General features: G+C 31.8%; 1 protein-coding gene and 1 pseudogene across 2 annotated transcripts in view; one reads left to right on the top strand and one right to left on the bottom strand.

The window, feature by feature from the left end:
- The window catches only part of LOC114303994 (prefoldin subunit 2 pseudogene), a 232,628-nt pseudogene that overhangs the window by 70,162 nt on the left and 143,051 nt on the right, over window positions 1-19,415 (top strand). The window lies entirely within an intron of this gene.
- Window positions 1,943-2,897, bottom strand: LOC114303997 (transcription repressor OFP11). Its single transcript, XM_028249180.2, has one exon. The coding sequence runs from the start codon at window positions 2,871-2,873 to the stop codon at window positions 2,226-2,228; it is 648 nt and encodes a 215-aa protein (XP_028104981.2). The 5' UTR covers window positions 2,874-2,897; the 3' UTR covers window positions 1,943-2,225.

Genomic DNA, 19,415 nt, shown 5'->3' with positions numbered 1-19,415 from the left:
AACTGTATTATTTATTTATTTTTTTATTTTTGTGTAGATGACTAAATAGTTCGAGACAAACCATGCCACTTATCTTAGGATTATTTTAGGAAAATGATTAAAAGTTGGTTTTTTAAATTTTTTTGGATTTTTTTTTAAAAAATGTGTAAAAAATGTGAAAGATGATATTACCTAAAGTTGGTTAAAAGCTGACTTTTAGTTTTTTTAACTCTTTCCAAAAGAATCCTAAGTAGTTTTTCATAATTTAATTATATTTAACACGAAGGATGATATAGTTTAGTGGGTAGAGTTTATTTCCAAAAAATTTTATCATTAGGTGCCCAGTTCAATTTATGTACTTCTCGATTAATCTTGGAATCCATGCAAAACGTCCTCTATATAGATCGAACATATCTTGAACAGAACTTACAAGTGTAACCCAAGAAGTGGATTGCTTTCAATGGGAATTTATTTCCCCTTTGATGCGCAACTAGCTTTGGATTCAAGTTTTCATGAGGGTGAAATGTTTCCTATCCATCTCCGTTTTTAACTTCTGTATGCTAAGATTCTATAGTTAAATCAAGTAGTCTTACAGGAGTGCCAAGTCCGTCCAACAGTTTAGCTCTCGAAGAAAAATAGGCCACAGACAATTGGTCAACTAACATTGGATTTAGAACCCCACATCACAACAAATGGAGGCTAATATTTAATAATGGAGACTACTTATAAGAAGTAGGTATAGTGTCAACCTAACCTAAACCAACTGACTCTAATAAATTATCATCAAACATAAATAATATCCAGAGGAATTTCATTCATTTGTTGTGTTTGTTAATATCTTTCGATCCACTTTGTTTTGTCCAAAATGTCCTATAAAATAAAAGGTAAGTCATAAATATATCTCTTGAAATTTGTTTAAAATACGAATTATTTTTTATGGTTTGAAAAATTATAAATAACCCATTGTCATAATTTTTTATTTAACAGAATTAATTAAAAAAGTGAAATTTATAATTGCTCACCTATGCAATAATAAAATTATTTGAATCATTAATTGAAATAAAATTTTAACATTATTAAAAATTGTTAATTAACTTGATGATTTATTAATAAAATGACCTATTTATTATGAAATTAGAAAACTTAAGAGGCATAATGTAATTTTTAAAACTACAAAGGATAATTTGTAATTTAAATAAATCTCAAGAGATATATTTATAATTTATCTTAAAATAAACTAGGGCAAACCCACCACCTGTTAGTTCTCGAGCATATCATAATTTTAAGTATTAGTCACTAATGCGTATTGGTTTTTATCGTTTCAATACCAATATAACTTAATATAGCAATTAGAATGAAAATTACGTTATAAGTTAAATCCTGATATGATCGATTCATAATCAACACAACACAATTGATTCTGTTATTATAAAATTTTGAGATTGTTATTTATAAAATTTCGTAATTGCAGTACCTAATCAATTATTTAAACAAAAAATAAATAATAGCTCGTTTGAGATGTGGATTGACTTTTTGACTTTTTAATTTTTTGACTATTTTAGTTTGGGGTTAAAAAATCTTGTTTGGAATACACTTTTTGATTTTTTTGACTTTTGTAAGAAAAAAAATAAAATAATTATAAATTAGATGTGATATTTTATCATATTTAACTAAAATAATCTATTTTAACTTCTTTAACTATTTTAACCTCAAGAAAGTAGCCAAACAAACCCTAAATAAATGAAAACACACCTATTTACATTTGCAAACACAATCACAAAAAATGAGTGCGTGGACCCCTTCATGGACCATTTGAACTTCAACACACTTGTATGTACCACTACCCCTTCATGGGACAACATATAGGCTTAGGTCCCCTTGTGTGATGAGTACATGTGCGAAGCTACCAAACATGTTAGCACGCAAAAGTTGTCTGGAATACAAGACAAAAATTAAGAATCAATTAACAACACAACATTGAGAAATTAGCATTTCCCAAGAAGATTCAACAACAAAAATAATAAAATAAAATGAAACAAAATACTAGAACTCATTATACACCTAACATAATACGTTAGATTAAATTACAACCGTCGAGGCATATTAACATCCCACGCTTTCCTTTGTTTTGTAATTTCAAAACATTTTACTTTCGTCTTCATAGATTATAACATTTTTCTCACCAAAGACAAAGCACACAAACACTTCCCAAGAAAACAAAAAAGAAAGTGAAAGAAAATTTACAACTACCGCCGCGAGAGGGTAGATCTTTGGCGGCTTTTGGGTTTCCGGTGGTGGTCCGTCGACGACATAATCGAAATGAGAAGATCGGAGAAAGCTGCGACGATGAACTTGTGGGTGTGTTTAGGGTTTAGTGAGATGTAACACAAGAGAAGTTCATGGAGGTAGTCCCAATTGGCCTCTACATCCATTAACTGATGAGCTTGAACCATCTCCTGCATTGATCTCCGGAAATCGGAATATGGGTCCGGCGAGTAGGCCTGAACGGCTACACCTCCGGCGACCACCGTGACGGACTCTCGGGGTGGGTCCGGTGAGTGAATGATGGAGTTGGAGGTGCCGGGGGAGGAGAAGAAGAAGCGTTGGGAGGCGAAGATGGTGGCGAGGTCGGGAGGAGGAGAGTCGGTGTCGGAGTCGGAGGCGGAAGAGAAGAGGGAGGAGGAGGTGGTGGTGGTGGAGTTGTCTGATGAGGTGGTGGTGGGGTCATAGAGAGAATTGAAGTTCTTGATTAGGGTTGATGTGGGTGATGGTGGTGGTGATGGATGGTTGTGATTTTGTTGTGAGGAGAGTGAAGGTGGTGGTGGTAGGGTTGTGGAGAGGCATTTGAATTTTGAGAAGCAGAGGTAGAAGTGTTTCCAAAAGATGTTGGACATTTTCAATTGCAGAGAGAGAGAGAGAGAGAGTGTGTGTGTTGTGTGTGTATGGGATGACTATTATATATATCTCTGTATGTAGAGCATCTTTTGATTTTTTTTTTTTCATTCGTATTACATGTATTAATTTGTATTAATTAATGTATTAACATTAATTATGATATTATTATTGACCTCACTTATTATACAAGTTATAAATACAAAAAATTTCTTAAATTATATCACATAATCAATTGGTATACACTGATTAATACATATAATATTATTCTTTTTGTTTTTATTTTATTATTTTTATTTTTATATGAGGTCTCCCTGCTAGTTTGTGTCCATTAGATTATGTTCTATATTCTCAACAAATACACGAGTCCATAAATATTTAGCAATATAAATTCATTATCTTTGTGTTTAATAAAAAATTAGTTTATACATAATATTCCTCTAATAAAACTCTTTTAGAAGGAAAAATTATTTAATATTTCTCAAGTACATGTGTCTATATTTTTTAATTAATTATTATTAAATATATTTTTTTATATTTTCTAATCATCCAACATAATATCCCAATATTACTAAATAATTACCCTTTTGGCAGTCACCCTACGGACTCAATCAATGACTACGAACTTCAACTTCTACTATCAGGATTCAGGATCATTGTGTAAAGAATATCAAAAGGGAAATAACGGGACAGTAGTGTAACAAAAAAAAAAAAAAAATTATAAATTAATATTAATATTGATATATTTTAATAATTAAAATATTATATTTTTTTCATTTAATTTGCAAAAAAACTTTTTTCTGTTACTAGTAATTCTCCTAATATCAAGGGGTTGTTTGGAATGACTTAAATAAGTGTATTTTTTGTCTTTTTACGAAAAGATGTGTAGAAAAGTAGAGAGGTGATGTGATAAAAAAAAGATAAAAAGATGAATTATTTGAGATATGCCAAACTTAGCCCAAATTATCCTGAGCTACTAGTTAAAAAAAAAAAGAAAAAAAATAATAATATCCTGAGCCATTTTTCTTCTATTTTTTCCGGACCTGTTCCATGTCAAATCAATCAAAGAATAATCACAATTTACAACTTTCAAAATTTCCAAATTAACCTGGGTTTGATTTTTATGTTAAATAAGCACGTAAGAACAAAAGAAAAAAGTCATAAATTTACAAAATAATAAAATACTTGATTTAAGATGTAAAATTATCAAATTAACTCATATATAAATAAAAAGTCAAAAAAATATCATTTCTAAGTTGAGGGTAATTTTGTCATTCCAATATAAAAAAGCTAAAAAAGTCAAACAAAAAAATTTCACATCGTTTGTCAATATCACTTTTTAATTTAAAAATTAAAAAGTTAATAATTTATATTAAAAAGTTAAAAAAAAATTTCTCTTTATTTTTTTACACATTTTTTTATAAAAATTTAAAAAGTTATTACAAACATACTAGTTTTTTCATATTATATTTTAGTAAAAAATCAAAAAATTACTTAAAAAATTTATTCTCAAAACGAGACCTAAATCAATTTCTTATTATAATTTTTAAAAAATATACGTATATATATATATAAAAGTAAAATGTTGACGTGAGTCAAAATAAATTAAAAATTAAAAAATAACTTTTTATACCTTTGTCAAAACAAGTCCATATTCCCAATTGTCCAATCATCCTTTGTGCTAATGAAAATAAGATTTTTTATAAATTTAAAATCTTTTGGGATTGTTTGGCATGTTCTAAATAAGTATATTTTTGATTTTTTATAAAATATGGATTAAGTTTGAAGAGATGTGGTAGAGAGATGATATGACTTAAATAAGATGATGTGACTTAAATAAAATAGTGACTTTTTAATTTTTTTAATATATGCAAAGAAAGCCTGAATTTAAAAATTTTATCAACAATATATACGGACAAAAATTATTAAGAAAACTATCCACAAAATTACATCAACAAAACTATTTATTTTTGAATAGCCCAAATAACAGCATACATTTTATACTTTTCTGGATAATTTTCAAGATATATACATAACATTTTTCAAATTTTATTCTAAAGAAAAGTCTATGGGTCCAAACTTATGATCTCCAAATTTTTCCCAAATAAAAATGTATGGTTGGGATTGAATTTGTGTAGTATAAAATTCATGTGTAAGATAAATTCGAATCAGTGGTGCTAGGGACCCCAGTGGGGGCACCCCTAGCACCCCCAGTAGGCAAAAATAAATTTTTTTTTTCTTTTCCTTCCAATCACCCAATGCCACGTGGCACTGGGGTCACTGGGGTCGGTTTTACTGCGGGTCCGCATTTTTCAATTCAAATTACAAGATAATAATTTTAAATAATTAAATCTGAATTTATAATATTATTATAATTTAAAATATATAAAATAAAATAAAAAAAACTCTGTCCACGCTACGCTAGTTATTTCATTTCAAATGGTGTTATCTTATCAATAGCAAGATCAAAGTACACAACAACCACAAGAAAGCCCTTTTACTTTTGGGACGCCATAGAAAGGACATGTACTCTCAAACTGTGAGTCTGTGACCCACGTTATTAAACTTAGCCAAGTGACCAAAACATCTTCTGTTTAATACTCTCTCTCTCTTTCATGTACAAAGCCATGCTTGACACACTATCTGTAACCGTAGTAGAGAACACCAGTGCCTTCTACCGCAGAGAGAGATTGTCCTTGTTAAACACAAAAGTGGCTCACAAGCCCAGTGTCCTTCCTCTCCCAAAGGACTTCAAAACAGGTGTGACTCCCCTGGTGACTATGGCTTCTTTTGAAAAGATAGTGAAAAAAAGTGATTTTTTAATTTTTAATTTATTTTGTATCATGTTATTTGTTTATTATTTTACATATTTTCTTTTAAAAAAATTTAAAAATAAACTTTTGACCAACTTTTCAAAATAATCTTATATGCTATTTCATATTTTGTTTTCAAACATTTAGGGTTAAGAAGGGTTTAGGTCTCCTTCTCCTTCCTCAAGCTCTCTTGTTGTTTATCAACCATGGAAGTATAATTGTTGCGGTATCATGTGCAGGGGGACCCACTACTTTTTTCTTTTTGTTTTCTTTTTGCACTCAATAATTTTTAATCAATAATGTTATGATAATTATATTATCTTATTATGTTTTACATACCATCTCTTATACTATCATTATTGGAATATGATTAAACACATAACTCAAGATAGTTTGAGACGGAAAGTGACACTACAATAAAAATACATTTTAGTGACACTATACTAGTAATATATTCTTAAAAAAATGTCACAAAAAGAATATTTTGTGACATATTTTAGAAAAAAAATGTCACAAAGCCACAAATATACAAGGCTCTAGTGACATTTCAATTAAAAAAAGTGCCACTTAACTACGGCAAAAATGTCACTACAACAAAAACACACTTTAGCGGCGCAACATTAGTGGCATGTTTTTAGAAAATGCCACAAAAATAAAATTTGGTGACATGTTTTAGAAAAATGCCACAAAATCATAGACATATAAGGCTCTAGTGACATTCCAATAAAAAAATGTCACAACAATTTTATGACATTTTATAAAAGAATGACACAAGAAATTATGTTCGTGACATTTATTAACAGATGCCACTAAACTTTAGTAGCAATGACATTTTTTAAAAAATGTCCACTACACTCGGTAGGTGCAAATTACTTTTTATGGCATTAGGTGAAAAGTGTCATAAACAAATATTTAATAGCATTTTAAGAAATGTCACTAAGCCAAAATATTTCCAATCTTTTAATGCCATTTTTGACAAAATCAAAAAATGCTAATATATTTTTAAAATGCTCAAAATGAATAAAAATAAATAAATTAAACTCAATATAACATATTTTTTTAACTGTACTTGCCACATGTACAAAATTGATCAATGATTTTATATGATTTCAAGAAAAATAAAATTTGAAATTGCTCTCCTGTACAATGATAAAGTTTCATGAATTTTAGTCCATGTATTTTCAATTAACTCAATTTTCAGTCTGAGTTTACGGATTTATCTCAATTTCTTTCAATTGTTTATAATTGTTGGGTAAATTACATCAATAACCCTTGCATTTTTTTCTTCCATATAGTTTTAATTGACTCACTTTTGACAGTTAATTTTAGATTTTACATCAATTTAGTCGAATTCATAACATGTTTAGGGTCTTTAATAGAAAATTTTCAATGGATTGGTTAAAGTCAAGTCACTGAATTGACCAGTATTTTGTTTTACTCCCAAAACGATGCCAGGTTGCATTTGTCATAAAAAAATCTATCACTTTGATCAATTTGAGACAAAATTTAAAATTCAAGGTTAAAATCAATTCACTTAAAATTACAAATACTAAAATGACATAATAGCCAAAATAGAGGGACTAATAGTGTAATTAACCCTAATTGTTAGTATTTTTTAATGAAAAATATGCATACAAGTGAGTTATGTCATTCTTTTAGAGGTACAATAATAAATTTGCTCAACTTGTTCAGTTAATCTCAACAAATTCAGTGATTATTTTTCATTAAAAACACTAACGGTGTTATTAATTAAAAATTACAGGTTATAATTGATTTAACAAAAAATATAAGGGCAAAGTTAAATTTTTTTATTTTTTATTATTTACAATATGAACAAACTCAATCAAGCATCCTTATTCAACCAAACTCTTCTCTCTCTTTTTTTTTAAAAATATATTATACAACCAAGGAAATAATGAACTGAAGGAAACAAACCATATCTGATGAGGCAAAATCCGTAGAGGCGATCGAGATAGAGACAGGGGAAAGTTTGATTTTCTTGAAATTGGTGAACCAAATTTGATTTTGTCGGGTCAAAATCGCGGGAGCCAAAATATGAAGGAAGTTTTTATCATTCTTTGTCTTTCATTCAATCCTTATCTACCATCTACACTACAAATTTGTTGTGTTTTCATCTTCTATGATCAGAGTTCATTAGGTATTCTTTCTCTCTTTCTCACCCTCATCAGACACACACAATACCTCTATATTTCTCACTTATTTATGATCTTCTTGTTTTAGGCATAAAACTTTATACAATTTGAAAATCTAATCTTTTAACTCATGAATTTATTAATTTTCATCTTTCAATATAAAAGGTTAGTTTTAATTTACTAATATCATATTTATGTTGTGATTTTATTTAATGTCTTGCAAGTGTTTGTTTAAATGCTTCAGTGAGTTTTATTTAATATTTATGTTTGTTGGTTATGCTGTTAATTAGTTGAAATGTTGGAGGAGCTCATCAATAATTGGAAATTATTTTTGTTTATGTCAGATTGTTGTAGTATATGTTGATTAAGCTACAAAAAACATGATATATATATATATGTATATATATGGTTCTGTAACTATGATCTGATCTCATAGAGCCTTTTATGGTAAACTCTACTTCACAAGATCTAGATGTACTTAGCTAATTCCAATATTGATTAAGACAATCAACCTGATGTGGTTATGAGGTCATTGTTTCATAAAATAGAACTTAACAATCATATGATCACATAAATTAAAATGGATGTTTGTATTTAACATACTCCAAGGAAAGAACAGAGCACCACCGAGTGCCATGTAAAACTAAACTTCCACGTGGAGATGAATATATATGCCAAGGAGATCATTATTTGGTCCTCCAAAAAAAAAAAAAAAAAAAAACTTGGTCCTTGCAATTTCCAATGACAAAATCCAACCGAACTAAGAAACCGAAAAAACTTTAGTATAAAATTAACTCTAACCAACAACCTGAATCCTTCAAAGCATAAAGCACAGAGACACCAAAGGAAGAATCATGCGAATGTGCACATTTACATTATACTAATTATTGTACACCAAAAACAAAACAAAATCAATTGTTGCCAATCAACTTGCCAAACCTCTCTCATCTCGTCATATGAAACTGCCCAGGATAGCCAGTAGCAACAATAATGTTAAAGTCCATCCTATATTCCGATTGCTTGCTGAAGAAAGATTATGGTAGCCAATAAGATACTCCTATCCAGATGGGTCATCCCTCACTTTGACACTTGAAGAGCCTGAAATCAAATCACAAACACAATTTATGACCTTGTGTCATTGCTCATGTCCAACAAAATGCCCGCGTTTTTTAAACTACGCAGCTACATTTTTCATGAATCTATATCCACTGGAAATCATTTTGTACTTGGCAATACTAAGCCAAATTCGTATTTAAAGCATGTATTATATACAAATTTTAACCTAAAAACCAATTTCTCTCCAACTAGAATGGATAGACCAGATCTTTCAAAGTCCTTGCATCTTGTCACTCTTCACTCATCCCATCTCCTCAAAAAGTAAGTCGTGTCCTGGACAAATGGTGTTCGGAGTTTTATGAACTTCTGAACAAAATGAGGTTTATGTCAGAATTTCAAATGCATTTGATTGATTGGAATTTCATCATATTTCTTTTTTAGCCAATTAGTTTTTTAGGTTTACTTGGAATAATGAACATTGGCTTTTTTACCTTTTTTCTATTTTAGATATCATTTTCTGAAATAGCTCTAGTCGATAAGATATGTTACAAACTCAAACTCTCTGGAAAGAAACCAAGGACATTCCAATCCAAGGGACTTTCAAACAGGCCTTAATTGATCCCCAAAGGAATATGTTATGTACAAAAATGCAACACATGTAAAAACTGCTTCAATGTAGATCTTAGTTTTCAAAAAATATCCAGATGGCAGATGTGATCCGAAACAGCGCAACCAGCACAACTCACTATTGCGCAGTGACTGACTAAATTTTGGCCAATTTCCTTTGTCTAAGCCTTTAAATTTGAAAATTTACTATTTTTGAAAAGATTTTTCACTACTCGATTTAGAATTTCAATAAAAATTTATTGGTTGGAGTTGGGTTTTCTCTTAGAAGTTTATTTTTATCATAGATTTTAGCTCAAATTTGCTACTACTTTTTTTTTTTTTTTTTGTTACAGGGAAATCCTCCCACCCTTCCGCAGGTCCAAGGCAGCGCCCCATGAGGAGATCACTAGGGTGTCTTGTTGTCCGTTCCGAGTAAGAGACTATAACCTGGAAGCTTGTCTCGACCTCCCAAGGCAAGCTTCGATTAAGTCCGGACTCGCACAGTGGGGGAGTATTAAACCCACACCAAGTAGCTGATTAGGCATCCTTGAGGTCCAACCCCTAACCAACAGTGCTTCGCCCAGGAGATTGGCCCAAGGGGGGAATTGAACTTGTGACCTTGGGGCTTAAACCCCAAGGCCTTACCACAATGCCACAACCCCTTGGGTTAAATTTGCTACTTTTGATTACTAATAAAAATTAATTTTCTGTAATCAATTGTAGCGTGACTAACAAGTAACTTCCCCTATAATTAAGGTTGTAAACCATGGAAACTAGCCAGTCATGGATGTTAGTCAAGTTTTATGATTGTTTTTATTTATTTATTTATTATGTATTCATTTATTCCATAAGCTTATCTGCATAAGTAATATTGCTACTTTATCATTTAGAATATTTGGTGGGACACATTAATGTCATAACATCAAATGCAAATAATCTATAGGCAATATGTTTTGGTCTAACATGACAATCAGAGTTACAATATAGAATTCCTTTCCCATGTCGATATCAGTTGGTAAAATGTTGAGCACCCAAGTGATTGCTGCCCTGCCATGACATTCGAGGGATGACCGCAACTCAAAAAAAGAGAGAAAGAGAGCCAATCACAAAAATACTCATCAAGGACAACTAAGCATCTCGAGAATAAGAAATTGGAAGTATCAATGTAAACCAATGAACTCGAAAGAGCACATCTTATTCATAAAACCTTATTTCGCAACAAACAGAGTACAAAAAACAAAGTGACAAAAGAAGAAACACAAAAATAACCAACAACCTGCAACATGCAGCCCAAAAACCATGTTTCTATAATGGGAAGGTCTTGACGTTAAGCAGTCATGGAGATTTTCAAGTTTGTCTCAGAAAGTAAATTTTCAAATGGCACACGCTGAATTGAGCTGAACAATCATTATTCCTAGATACATCCTCACAATCTTGGCCTTCGAAGATCAATGATGATGCTTAGTCTCAAAAAGGCCATTAGGACTAGCAATGGCAACGGGGTGGGGCGGGGTCGGGGATCACACTCCCCGTCCTCGATCTCCAATGCTCGAATTTTCCCCAGCCCCGGCCTCGATCCCCGACGGGGACACATAGCCCGGTCCCATCCCCGCCCCCGATCGAGAATCGGGGATCCCTGACCCCGAAAAATCCCCGATTTTTTTTATTATTTATAAAAATCTGTAAACATGGATTAAAATATATTTGAGACAATGAAGATAATTAATATGGATTAAAATATATTTGTAAACCTGTAGCATTGCCATACAAAATAACCTGGAGCAATTTTAAAATATATTTGTCCAACAACATATACAATCTGTCCAGCAGCATCTGTACATGTTTAAAAAATCCTATCACACACAACTTTCATCCTATCACAAAGAACTTAAAAAATTCAACATAATTTGCCAATATATACAATCTGTCCAGCAGCCCACACACACAAGAAAATTCAACAAGTAGCAAAGATAATAATTAATCCCAAGCACAACCCGCAAGGGATAGGTTACCCAAAAATTGAAATTAAAAAAAAAAAATATCCATTACAACATAAAAAATCAAATCCATTGTTGGCACAGTATCCACACAGAGAGAGAGAGAGAGAGAGAGAGAAAAAAAGGATTTTAAATAACTTCTTTGCACAATTGACAATTCACAAGCTATGATTAGAAGAAAGAGGAATGAAGTCTGCTAAAACATGACACACACCTGCAGCTTATGGTTGTCACCAACAATAAGAAGCCGTTGATTTACACTTAAGAAGAATACACACGACAATTTGCAATACAAATTCGTTTTGCTGCTACTATGACATGAACCCGGTCACAATGTTCAACTCTTACAGCCTGTAGAGAGGGAAAAAAACATATATAGAATACACATTCAGAGCCTAACAAGCTGTACTTTAAGTTCCCCTAAAAGAATTGACATAATAATGGAAATATCATATATACTTCAGCACAACACAAAACCTAGAACTCAACAATATTTAGACACACTTTAGCGCAAACATCCCATTCTATATCAAGTAAATTTGTTATTACCATAATACGCAAGTTGTCCAAGTATCATAAATATAAAATGTCAAAACCATATATTCATTACCGTATATGGGAGAATAGAGGATAATTGCATGGCCAAAAAGTTGCCTCACAGAACCAAGTAAGCTAATGTCAAAACAGAGTGATATTAAGAATGCATAATGAAATGTAAAACGCAAAATAATTCAGCATACCCGTTCTCATTCTGCAGACATGGTCATGGCCAAAACTGAAAGTACATCTGCTAGTAAATACTGTGTTAAAAGGAAAATATGTACTCATGTTATCAATGGATTTTTTTTTATACTAGGAAAAAAGTTTTAGAATTAAATTTATCGATTTATCTTTTAAATTAGTCCTATTTGATCAACTTAATTGCCAAAAGAGGATAGAATTGTTAGATAATGTCTCAATGGGACCACATAATTAAATGTGGTGTTATCATTTATAAGAAGCTTACAATTTAAGTGATTCAATTTAGTTAATAGGCTTAAGGGTATATGTGTTATGGACCTAATGTGTAGATACTAGTTGTATAATTTCTATTTCTATGAGGGGCAGAAATATAAATTAAAACATATTGGTTAAAGTTGGTTTTCATTCCTTTTGAACTTCCACAACCTTTCAGTTTTGAAAACCAATTACAACCTTTAAAAGGTTATGGTCCCTATTCCTTCCCAAGTGGAAAAATAAGAACACTGCCATTTTTCTTTCTAAATCCTCTCAAGGAGAAACATAAGGCACCAAAGGGGAAATGATTAGAAGGCAATAACATATTCAATAACAAAGAGTTCATTGATAATCATTTACCATGTGTATTATCAAGAAACCAACTTTAACCATTATTGGTTTTAATTTCTATTTATTGGTTTTCAAAATTGAAAGGTTGTGGAAGTTCAAAAGGAATGAAAACCAACTTTAACTAATATGTTTTAATTTCTATTTCTGCCCCTCATATAAATAGAAATTATACAACTAGTATCTACACATTAGGTCCATAACACATATACCCTTAAGCCTATTAACTAAATTGAATCACTTAAATTGTAGGCTTCTTATAAATGATAACACCACATTTAATTATGTGGTCCCATTGAGACATTATCTAACAATCTCCCACTGGACCACATATGTATCCTGAAAAATATGCTTAACTTTAGTGAGCTCAGAAATTTGTTATCATAACTTGAGGGTATCCAAACAATCTTGTCCATTAACTATATTAATATAGGATCAAAGTGGTCTTCGTTACATCAATCGTAACTCGACCCACCAATGGTCACGTATACTAATACAGCTAAATGACATAGATCAATCATGGATGCGTAGCATGGAAATTACATGTGATGTGATCCATACATGCCTATTTCCAACTGGTCCTACTTAACTTTATTGAGATCAATACTTCACAATACGTAACAGAGCGTAATAAACTGAATATTTCATTTCTGCAGAAATTAATCTAATTACATAGATAAAACTCAAGGCTGACATAAAGCAGTAATATAAATACAAACTCCCACTAAACCAGAATGTTCTCAAATAGAACAACACCCATCTGAGCAATGTGCTCATGAAAGACCTTGGGTGGTAGTCCCTTCGTAAGTGGATCCACTATCATGGAGTTTGTCCCAATGTGCTCTATGGAAATCTGTCCAGCCTTATCGTTTTTAGCAAAACGCTTTTGAATTTCTGAAAGAAATTCACCGGCAACGGTAACATCCTCTGTTATTGCACCCCGAAAAACTTCTGGAATCCCACGCTTCATGATCATAAGACTTAGCCTGTTAGAACGATCCCATTTTTCAAAGTACACAGTTTCCTCAAGAGTACTTTGTGCAGTGAGAGCATTCGGTTTTGGCATCCTTAATGCCAAGTCTATGTCCATGCAGCCGAGAACAATCAATATGTTCTCTTTCCAGTCCTTAAAGTTTGTTCCATTTGAGAAAAAAAAAAAACTGCCCACCGAATCATTTTACAATTCCAGAAAACAGATTTTCATTTTCACAGAACAAAACAGGAAAAAACAGAATTTACATCCATAAGAAAATTCAGAATCTGATTCCAGGAAACTAAATAGAATGAATAAAGCATATCAATTCTGATAAGACACATGATATGCATGCTCTGATACCAATTGTAAACATAAATTTCAGAACATAAACCTTACACTTTGGATCATTTACCATGTGTATTATCAAGAAATCAAGACAAAATGACATACCTGAATCCATTGATGAACGGTTAAACGGAAGCGTGATTATCAATGAAGGCAATAACATAATCAATAACAAAGACTTCATTGATAATCACGCTTCCGTTTAACCGTTCATCAATGGATTCAGGTATGTCATTTTGTCTTGTTTTCTTGATAATACACATGGTAAATGATCCAAAGTATAAGGTTTATGTTCTGAAATTTATGTTAACAAGAATGTCACATAAGGGTAAAATTGAATCAATTTCAGAAGTTAGAGAATTATTTGAATGAAATTAACAAATTAACAAATTTCAATTTGAAATTTATTTCTTAAAAGAAGTGAATGATGTAAATTTAAAATTGATAAAAAATGTGAGTCAGGTTAGAATAACTGTGGTCCTACATATCATTTTCTTAGTAATTTTTCTACTATTAGGATTGTTGTTCTCTTGATAAGTAATATATAATCAAAATAACATCATCAAAATAATAATCACAACAGGTTATGACTAACAAATTAATCTTCAAAATTAACAAATTAACAAATTTCAACAAATTAATCTTCAAAATTATGACTAACAGGTTATGACTAACAAATTAATTTCAACAAATGACTAACAGGTTATGACTAACAAATTAACACCATCATCTTCAACATCAGAAATATATAAAATAATTCATACACAGAAAAATTTGTTGAAATTTGTTAACATCATCAAATTAACAGATATCTTCAACATCATCATCTTCAATAATGAACAATGAACAATAATTAGGGGAGATCTATATACTCATATTCAGAGATCTATTTATTCATCTTCAATAATGAACAATGAACTAATGAACAATGAACATCATCATCTACACAGAATAAATAAATTTAGAAAAAAAAAACAGATCTATATACTCATATTCAGATATATATATATATATATATAATAAATTTAGAAAAAAAAAACACACACAGGTTGAAGAAACAGATCCATACACTTAGTCTCAGATATACAGATATAAAATAAACAGATATATATATATATATATAATATACATATATGTAAACCCTAGATCCAAATCCTTAGAAAGAGAGAGAGATACCAGCGACGGAGGAGCGTCGGACCGTCGGTGGTGAGGAGGGAGGCGCGGCGGTGACAGATGAAAGAGAGAGCGAGAGACCAGTGGCGAGCGAGAGAGAAAGAGGAGCACCGTGTGTGAGTGAGAGGCTTGGTGGTGACGGAGGATCGCCGTGAGGAGGGAGGCGCGGCGGTGACCGATGAAAGAGAGAGGGAGAGACCAGTGGCGATGGTGAGCGAGAGAGAGAGAGAGGAGCGCCGTGTGAGTGAGAGACAGAGGCTGTGTGTGTTTGTGTCTCTGTGTGTGAAACCCTAAACAAATATATATATCCAGGGACAGAACTGTAATTTCACCTCGGGATTGAGCGGGGCGGGGGCAGGGTCGGGGGTCGGGCCGGGGCCGGGTCTGAAACACCTATCCCCGTTCCCGGCCCGGATATCATCAGGGATGAATTTTTGAATACCATCCTCGTCCCGTAGGGGATATTTTTCGGTGAATAACCACTGAATTCGGGGTCGGGGGATCGGGTCACCGTCGGGCCAATTTCAGATTGCCATCTCTAATTAGGACTTGCACATATCATAAAAGATTCAACAAATGTCATCGTTAATTGTGTCCGAAGAGTATGAGTTAAAAAAATGCTGCTAAAAATAATTAAGATGAAAAAAAAAACAAAACAAAGAAAAGGCTGCAACCTCTCACAACCCATGCAATTAAGTGGAACAAAAAAAATTCTTAACGCACGATATAAAGCCACATGCAAACTTGTTGTTTGAACTTTAACAGCATTATCTAACAACATGCATGTGCACATCTTTCCACATATATTTAGCAGTCACAGAAAGGAAAGTTTAATCACCATTTACACTACAGCTATAGACATACTAGGCTGAATCCAGTTGTTTGAGCTTAAGATCAGTTGAAAACACGGCAGTTTGCAAGCTTAGGTCAATCTCACACCAAGCCAACATAGCACAAAGGTCACTTTGCAAGCTCATTGACTGTGTAGGCACGGCTCTTTTACCCAAGAATTTCAAATAATAAATAGATTTAAAAAAAGACAAAACAAGAAAACAGTGCAAGGAAGGCAAGTTGATAGGAGTCACCTGAGGCCCTCCATTCATTGCACCTATGTGCAGCAGGACTGAAAGAATCGAAATTGATTTATTTAGGCTTATGTAAGCTTTATTTTTAGGACATCTTAACTTAAGGAGTTATTATGTAATTTTGGTTATTTTGATATTTAATTCTTTCCTTATTTATTCTGTTTTAGTTTATCTATAAATATTGGACCTTTTAGGTATTGAAAGACACGTTTAAAAATTGAGAATACAATCGAGTTGAAAGTATAGACTTTGTTAGTTTTTTAAGCACTATATTTCGGTCTCTTTTTTTCGCCTACCGTTCGACATCACAACAAGTGCATGGTATTCCAAATAAAATCTCAGATATCTTGGTACTCAGGCTTCACAAAACTTTAAAAAATATTAGTATATCATCTTTATGAATATTGCAAATACCCATACATTTATAGTTAGTATATATTCTAGTTGACTACATATCTGCTTCCAGCTACAACGACATGACGAACATAACTCTTAAACCAACTACCAGGCTAAATATCGGTGGCTCAACCTACAACTCTACACCATAATACTTGCAGTATGAGATCATCAACAAAAATAAATTTAAACCATGGTCCCAGTTGAAATTTAAATTTAAGTGCCCCTCTATGGTAGATCATTATTCCATGTAATCTATCCAATCGAAGACAAAGCAACCAATGATATTCAAATTGTTGTGTCAAATGCAACGATAAACACAAATAATCCAAATAAAAGAACTCTTTTTTTTAACTTAACAAGCAATCTCTTGAGTGCCAAATTAAATATGGTTAGAGCCTATATAAACTGTTACCAAAAGGGATAAAATCAATTGATCCAAATACCATTAAGAAGAAAATTAAATGACCATTAGATTTAAGGCCTCACAAAGGAATAAATAACATACCCCAAGGGAACTCCTTGTTTATTTGGAAATAATTTATTTGGATCATTCTAAGTTTACAATTTGATTTGTCTATTTTACTTAAATCATACTGGGATTCATCTATAAAGCAAAAAGCTTATGGACCCATATCTTCAGTTTTGCTCAGGTAATGTTGGTGAGTTTAGTGAGTAAACTCCATCTGAGATTCAACCAAATTCTAGTCAACTCAATGATAATGCAGGTATGCAAGTTCAAACCTTATAAAAATGTCATTATTTCTTCGTATATAATTTATTATTATTATTATTATTATTATTTATTTATTTATTTATTTTTTATAACTAGATGGTGCTAGTGAACAAAAGAAAACTAGAGGTCCCACTCAAATGCGTAATATTTGGGGTACTCGTGATGATGAACGCCTAACAGTCAATTGGAACAAACTTGACCAAGCTGATGACAAATTGGCAACAAAGTTATCATCATTCATTGGAACTATTGTGCATGATGGGAAAAATGCACCACTCACTTACAATAATTGGCATAAAGTCCCAGAACATTACAAAGATCGCATATGGGCACTTGTACAGGTAAATAACACAATATTGTGTGAAGATGATCATATGTGAAAAATAGTAAACATAAGTAATATGATTAAAACAACACTCTTTATAATTTTTTTATTTTTAATTTTTTATGTGGAAAGATTAATTTTTTATTATTTTATTCCTCTCTCTCTCTCTCTCTCTCTCTCTCTCTCTCTCTCTCTCTCTCTCTCTCTCTCTCTCTCTCTCTCTCTCTCTCTCTCTCTCTCTCTCTCTCTCTCTCTCTCTCTCTCGTTCTTTTTATCTCTCTTTTCAATCAAAGTTTGATTTTCCAAGTCATGCTAGGAAGTGGGATATGAAGTGCTCTAGTAAGAAGTTAAAAGACTAGAAGGCAAACATAAAGAAAAATTATTATAAAAATCACTTGAGTTTTGACCAACAAAAGCATTATAAAGATAGTAAAGTATATGATGATCAGTGGGAATACCTTATTAAGTATTGGGCTATCGAAGAAGTAAAGGTATACTCAATCTGATCATTTTATGTTATTTTACTTGTTGTAGTTTGGGCACCATTAATTTATGCATTTGAATTTTTAGGCACGAAGTGATAAAAACAAAGCAAGTCGTGCAGAGCAAAAGTATAATCATACTACTGGAACAAAAAGTTTTCCACGTGTTCGAAAGGAGCAGGTTAATTCATCTTTTCATGTTGTATTTTATATGATAATGTATACATGATGTGACAGAATGATATAATTTATATTTTGGAATATATTATTTTGTAGAAAAATAAGTTGGGACACTCATATGTTTAAAGTATGTTATACAAAGGAGACTAGAACCCCTGAGGCAACGAAAGAAATGATAGTATGTACCAAATAATTATATGTCCATTTAAACTTGTAGATTAGTTAAAATTTCCACATTATAGTGTTGAGTGATTGAAATGTATATATTAAGTTATGTTTTTTGTAACCTTATAGGATGAAGTGAATGAGAGGACAACCTTAAATGCAAATTTTTCAAATGAGGGCCCAAATGATACATTTGGACAAGTGATGGGTAAAGAAAAACATGGACGAGTTCGCATGTATGGATTAGGTGTCTCCCTGTTTAATTTATGGAGAGATACATCTAGTCATAAAGCAAACCAAGACACAACAATGGATGTTATGGAAGCTGAAAATTTGGAGCTAAGGTCCAAAGTTTCCCATGTTCAGTATGCTCCGAATAACTTGACAGACACATCTAATCAGATAATTTTTTTAATAGAATTTATAAGTTATTAATGTTTTCCTACACTTATATATACATACATATATCTATGTGTGTGTGTTTGTAAAATTAATTAGCTCAAATTTGGTTAGCCCACAACAACTTCTAGTCCTCTTGACATGGCAGCTCGACATCAAGCATGGTCTTTATCATCGATACAAGATACTTCTCTTACTCAGGTACCCACTAAGAGCTAATCATATATATATCACATTACTTCCAACTTTATTTTAGAATGGCATGGAACACTTATTTTACAATTAATCAAGGAATGAATATTGCGAACATAAA

The sequence above is a fragment of the Camellia sinensis genome, chromosome 6 (assembly GCF_055761805.1).
Source record: "Camellia sinensis isolate YWXY chromosome 6, ASM5576180v1, whole genome shotgun sequence".
In the NCBI taxonomy this organism is placed as follows: domain Eukaryota; kingdom Viridiplantae; phylum Streptophyta; class Magnoliopsida; order Ericales; family Theaceae; genus Camellia; species Camellia sinensis.
This window is presented reverse-complemented; position numbering and strand designations above follow the sequence as displayed.